General features: G+C 44.2%; 1 protein-coding gene across 1 annotated transcript; it reads left to right on the forward strand.

Moving 5' to 3' along the window:
• The first annotated feature begins 1415 nt into the window (after positions 1-1415).
• On the forward strand, positions 1416-3455 carry LOC139410076 (transcription factor HES-1-like). The gene is made up of 4 exons (XM_071155511.1): positions 1416-1835; positions 1989-2084; positions 2228-2315; positions 2626-3455. Exons 1-4 carry the CDS (start codon positions 1695-1697, stop codon positions 3135-3137), a joined length of 837 nt encoding a protein of 278 aa, XP_071011612.1. The 5' UTR covers positions 1416-1694; the 3' UTR covers positions 3138-3455.
• The last annotated feature ends 3166 nt before the right edge of the window (positions 3456-6621 follow it).

Here is a 6621-nt window from a genome sequence, read left to right on the forward strand (position 1 = left end):
GAAAATATTGACTTTATCATTTTTAAACAGTGATATAATAAAACTTTTAAACTTGTATTTACAAAACGTCCTGCGGGATTTAGTCGGCGTCGCGCACACTTTTCTTGACTTCCCATGACTGGATTTAAGTGTCGGCTATATTCACTTCAAATAGCCTAACTATGTTTATATAATCGTCGGCCTGTATTTTTTTTTTTAATTACTCGTTTTTCAAGTGTAATAACTTGGGAATTACTAAATGTATGTGTTAAAACTATCTGTGTGGGGGAAATTATTCTAACAATTAAATTTACAGCTCGAGTTTGCGTCTGTCTCTCCGATAAGGATAAGGAAATGTAATTATGACCTGAAATTCAATGCGTAGCCTAACTTCTGCCCGACCAAAGGCAATGCATCGCTCTAATCGTGTGCTCTCACTCAGAAATATCTCTGCTCTGGCTCGCATTCCGATAAGCCCGATCGAGCTCTCAGTAGGCGTGGTTTTCCCAGGCTTTTAAAACAGCAGCTGCTATTTACCTTCCCTGTAATGTAAACCACCACCGCCACCCCTAGCCCGGCAGCCAAACCTCAACCACTGCGCTCATAAAACATCCTGGCACGTGCTCCACATTCACAATAGCGCTCGCATGCCGACAGATGTCAAAACGCCAAATTTGTACAGCGGTGGGGCGCATTAAAGAAATACTGCTCCAATCTTGACAGGTTAAAGTTGAGATGGTTCTTGATCTCACGCAGTGCAAAACTTGATCGAGGTTGTAGTTCTCAGCCTCACTGCAACACAGGGCAATCTAAGAGGAGACAGCCAGGTTCTTTCCCCAAGATCACATCTAATGATATAAACTGTAACAATACTAGGTTATTACATAATAGCCTAAAAGTAGGCCCGCACTGTTGTTAAGAACTGAACTATACATTTGGTTTCTTGAACCATTGCATAAATTACTTAAACTATACTATTTCCTTAAACACTATTGTTGGAATAGGCTATCTTCTGTGAATGTACCACATTTACCGGCTTGTAGTCCACAAGTATGTGGAAGTATAATACAAGCAGCCCATGTGGAAAAGTGTAATGTTTGTATAGTTATATTGGGTGCTATAGCCACTATTATCGTGTGTAGAGTGTTCCCCTCCTGTGCGTATCGCCTGAAAGTTGGGGATCAGCATGCCAAGCCAAGTCAGCCCTGCACTCTGTGCTGGTAGTCAGGGGCTCAAGTGTTAATATGTAAACGGAATGATTGAAGGCAGTCCCGGTTGTGCCCTAAACCCGGCCGCGCGCCATTGGTCACCCGCTCAAACGCCAAACAACCAATGGAAGAGCGCTGAACACGAGCCATCCTCCCCTCCGGCCGCGTGTCCCTCACGCTGATTGGTAGAAAGTTACTGTGGGAAAGAAAGTTTGGGAAGTTTCACACGAGCCGTTCGCGTGCAGTCCCAGATATAAATAAGACCAACACGAAGTGCCTTTACATTCTACTCAGACGCAGCGTCCGTTGGCAGACAGTGGTCTTTCGACTCCGTGACATAATTCAGCCCTCTCTTGGGGACAGTTGTCTCTCGCGCATAGGTGCACCACCACACAGAAAGGATTTTGTTCCTCCGGAATTTGGAATTTTATAAGAGGGTACTGCGAAGAAGTGCCGACTGCTTGTCAATAACCACCAACAGTGGACTGTAATACCGAGTTGCCGTGCATGTGTGGAAGGGATATTTCAGACGGACAGAAGATGCCTGCCGATATGATGGAAAAAAACTCATCCTCTCCGGTTGCTGCTACCCCAGCCAGCATGAACACGACACCTGATAAACCCAAGACGGCTTCCGAGCACAGGAAGGTTAGTACTCGGTCAAAGCATTTTTACAAATGCCGAAATTCTCTCTCCGCCTCTCCAAAATTACACACGAGCTGGTATAGCGAAAGATGACCCATTCATCCACCTTGAGCAAGTTCCATCATTCTAACAATTGATTTGATTTGTTTTCTCTAGTCATCCAAACCTATCATGGAGAAAAGGAGAAGAGCCAGAATCAACGAAAGCTTGGGACAGTTGAAAACACTTATCCTGGACGCGCTCAAAAAAGATGTAAGTGTTCTGTCTATTACCCTCATAACAAATTCATTATTACCATCTCAATACTATATGAACTCTATTGAAAACATTAACGCCTAATACAATTTCCATCGGACAATCTTCAAGCCTAACAATATGACTCTTCTACATTACAGAGCTCTAGACACTCAAAACTTGAAAAGGCAGACATCCTGGAGATGACGGTCAAACATCTCCGGAACCTCCAGAGAGCGCAAATGACTGGTAAGTGACCGTAGCTGCTCGCTGAATACCCGGGGTGATTTCTTCCGGACTTCCTTCTGCGGATTAGATAATGATAAGAAGGCGGTAGTCGGGTTACAGATCTTGGCCCACATCCTCACTCCCATATTGTATCGGAATATAGCTATTGAATAGACTACTATATCTCAATTAACATCCCATTTAAGTTAGCCATCGGTGAGCCTTGGAATATACATTTTTAGTTTGAGCAATGTTCGTGTTCGCAATTCAAATTTGTATCATTTTTCTCGATACTCTCAGTGGTTTATAATTGTCTCTCTTTCTCCCAAAGCTGCGTTGAACACTGATCCCACCGTGCTGGGGAAATACAGAGCTGGATTCAGCGAGTGCACGAATGAAGTCACCCGGTTCCTATCCACCTGCGAGGGGGTTAACACCGAGGTCAGGACGCGGCTTCTCGGTCACTTGGCCAGTTGCATGACGCAGATCAACGCGATGAACTACCCCACACAGCACCAGATTTCAGCCGGGCCTCCCCACCCCTCCTTCGGCCAGTCCATGGTACAGATGCCCAACTCATCTCCACAAGGCAACGTGATGCCCCTGCCTTGTAAAGGTGGCTCTCCCCAGAGCATGTCACCAGAAGCCACTAAAGTATACGGCGGTTTCCAGCTCGTACCTGCCACAGACGGACAATTCGCCTTCCTCATCCCCAACGCAGCTTTTGCACCCAACGGTCCGGTTATCCCGGTGTATGCCAATCAGGTCAACACGCCTGTTCCAGCGGCAGTGTCCCCCGGTGCACCGACAGGCAACTCGGACTCAGTGTGGCGACCCTGGTAGATAAAAATAAATAAAAAAGACATATTGAAAATACTTTTCTAATGACACTCAGTTCGATCCTTGTTCAATGTTACAAAACATTTGTTTTGATTTTGTTTTTGTACTTTCAATGCGTTAAGATGAAAAGATGCACTATATTTGTATAGCTTATGAGGGAGTGAAGTTCATATTGGAATGAGATTTGTATTGTTGAAGTCTTTTCACTGCATTTTATATTCGAGGTGTCTTTTGTACTGTGTGATGCCAAAGATATGTTGAATGCCCTTGACGTAATTCTTCGTTTTGGAAGACAAATAAATTTGTAAAGATATTGAAAAACATCTGCTATGATTTTGTCAACAGAAACCTGACCACCAAATAATGGCCTACATAATTCTTAACTTTTGTTTTGAGCTGTGTAGCGAAGATACACTTGAGAATAATGTGTTATACATTCTATAAGAGAAAATGGCTATCATATTCTACCAATATTTTTTGCGCAAAAGTAATATTTGATATTGAGTTGTGCATAATCGTTTATGTTCTGCTGCGCGCAAAACCCATGCACATTCAACCAATTGTAAAGTTAACACAGCCACTTGTTGCTCCAGGAATGGATCACAATTTAGTCTTATGTTGCGTAAAAGTAGATAATTTTTCGCACCAACACTTGCATACAAGTATCATAGACTATGAAGTGGGGCATTTAATTTTATACACAAAGATTTTGCGTAAAATGCCATCGCACAAAGACCGTTGCTTCTGGCTTCTTTCAACAAGAAACGTGCCTGATTTGAACCAGAGTTGCCCAGGTGTATCCGAATCCAGGTGTTGCTCGGTGAGATGAGAGGTGAGGAGAGGAGGGGGAGAGGGGGAAACAACACTGAACATGTGTGAAATAATGAGGCCCTTTAGGCCTGAAGGGGATACCAGTTTGATAAAAATTATATTCCTAAAAATTACTTTCGATAATTATTATCAAAGATCACATATATCCAAGATAATATTTAAGTTTTTGTCCTTGAATAATTGTATTTGTAGGCTAACTTTGAATTAGTTATATCAACATCTCTCCCGCTGTTCATGTCATAAGTGGCCAATGAACCTTGAATAAAAATGTATTGTTATTTTAATTTGTGTAACACCAACGAATGTTATTTTATCCACATAATCAGATGAGACTATTGTTGACAATATGTCAAGTATATGTGAGTCGAACTTTTGAACAGGAAAGCCTGTTTTGAAGAGGGACGGCTCATTTTTACCTTTTGCAGCGGAGATAGCGAGTGTTCAAGGATTTTAGAAGTCATGTGCGCCACCTAGCAACACAGGAAGGAAGCGCAATCTGATTGCGGTAGTATTGATCAATGATTACTACCAGATATCAGCCACGTTAGCCCCTGTCATATAAGTAAGTGTATGGTCCTCACGTCTCGTGTAAAATGTTGACCTTGGTTGAAATGCAAGATATCAATACATAGACTATACTTATAATAGGGCTATATTATTATATTCACAGGACAACGTATCATTTACGTTGATGCATGGCAGAGACCTGATGAAAAAGATACCGGAACCGTTCTATGGTAAGTGCCTTACTCAATGACGACACAGAATATAAAAAAAAGACTGCACGGTAGATTACATTTCTTCATCTGGGATTTGATGTCACTCGGCTGTACATGAAATGGACAGTAACCTCTCATGTGATCCCTAAACATTCTTACCTTTCCCCCAAATATGCAGATCGAAATATAGGCTACATTTGAAATACTTCAGGTAGTGTTTTAAAAAGAACCTTCAGCAGAGGCATTGTAACTAGTGACCTGTCCAGGGAGTGCTGCTAGTACATCAAGTTGCCTCACGCTACAGAATAAGAAGAAAGGCTATGGGCCGTTCTGACTCGGCTTACTTTACAGGCAATGTATTGGAATGCACTCTATGTGTTGCTTTTACTTTGTCAGTGGCTCATAGACTATATGACCAAAAGTATGTGGACACCTGCTTGTCGAACATCTCATTCCAAAATCAGGGGACATTAATATGGAGTTGCCCCCCCCCCCCCCTTTGCTGCTATAACAGCCTCCACTCTTCTGGGAAGGCTTTCCACTAGATGTTGGAACATTTCTGCGGGGACCTGCTTCCATTCAGCCACGAGAGCATTAGTGAGATCGGGAACTGATGTTGGGCGAGTAGGCCCTGGATCGCAGTCTGCATCGCAATTCATCCCAAAGGTGTTCAACGGAGTTGAGCTCAGGGCCCTGTGCGGTGTGTAAGTCAAGTTCTTCCACACCCATCCTGACAAACCATTTCTGTATGGACCTCGCTTTGTGCTCGGGGGCATTGTCATGCTGAAACAGGAAAGGGCCTTCCCCACACTGTTGCCACAAAGTTGGAAGCACAGAATCGTCTAGAATGTCATTGTATGCTGTATCGTTAAGATTTCTATTCACTGGAACTAAGGGGTTTAGCCCGAACCATGAAAAACATGCATTGGGGGCAGGTAGTGTTCTGCTGGCATCCGCCAAACCCAGATTCATCCATCGGACTGCCAGATGGTGAAGCATCATTCATCACTCCAGAGAACGCGTTTCCACTGTTCCAGAGTCCAATGGCGGTGAGTTTTACACCACTCTAGTCGACGTTTGCATTACACATGGTGATCTTAAGCTTGTGTGCGGCTGCTCAGCCATGGAAACCCATTTCATGATCCCGACGAACAGTGCTTGTGCTGACATTGCTTCCAGAGGCAGTTTGGAACTCGGTAGTGGGTGTTGCAACCGAGGACAAACTATTTTTACTCGCTTCTCGCTTCAGCACTCGGCGGTCCCGTTCTGTGAGCTTGTGTGGCCTACCACTTCGCAGCTGAGCCGTTGTTGCTCCTAGACGTTTCCACTTCACAATAACAGCACTTACAGTTGACCAGGGCAGCTTTCGCAGGGCAGAAGTTTGAACGAACTGAATTGTTGGAAAGGTGTCATTCTATGACAGTGCCACGTTGAAAGTCACTGAGATCTCCGGTACCGGTCATTCTACTGCCAGTGTTTGTCTATGGAGCATGGCCGTGTGCTCGTTCGTGTACACCTGTCAGCAACGGGTGTGGCTGAAATAGCCAAATTCACTCATTTGAAGGGGTGTCCAAATACTTTTGTGTATATAGTGTGTCTCTGGGCAGAGAGTGCAGTGAGCAACCCCTGTACTGCCTCCTTTGTGTAATGTCTTTGTTCTGAGGAACACCTTGATGCTAAGAAGTGACAGAGGGAAGACATGCTAAACACTGCTGCCACAGCGGCCATGCGGGGAGCGTTCTGCCCAGGTGTGTGCCGCCTCCAGCTATTCAAGTGTGGTCATTTCAAGGGGGGCACCGCAGGTGTTTGCAATTACCAATCTGCTAAGAGGCAGAAAGTGTGGCTAAGTGCCATCATTTTACATTTCCATCACACCTTTAACAGGGCCGGGGCTGCGCTATTAAAGCCATGTGTTTGTTGGACGTTGGAGACAGGAC

Source organism: Oncorhynchus clarkii, chromosome 5 (genome assembly GCF_045791955.1).
Source record: "Oncorhynchus clarkii lewisi isolate Uvic-CL-2024 chromosome 5, UVic_Ocla_1.0, whole genome shotgun sequence".
Classification (NCBI taxonomy): Eukaryota; Metazoa; Chordata; class Actinopteri; order Salmoniformes; family Salmonidae; genus Oncorhynchus; species Oncorhynchus clarkii.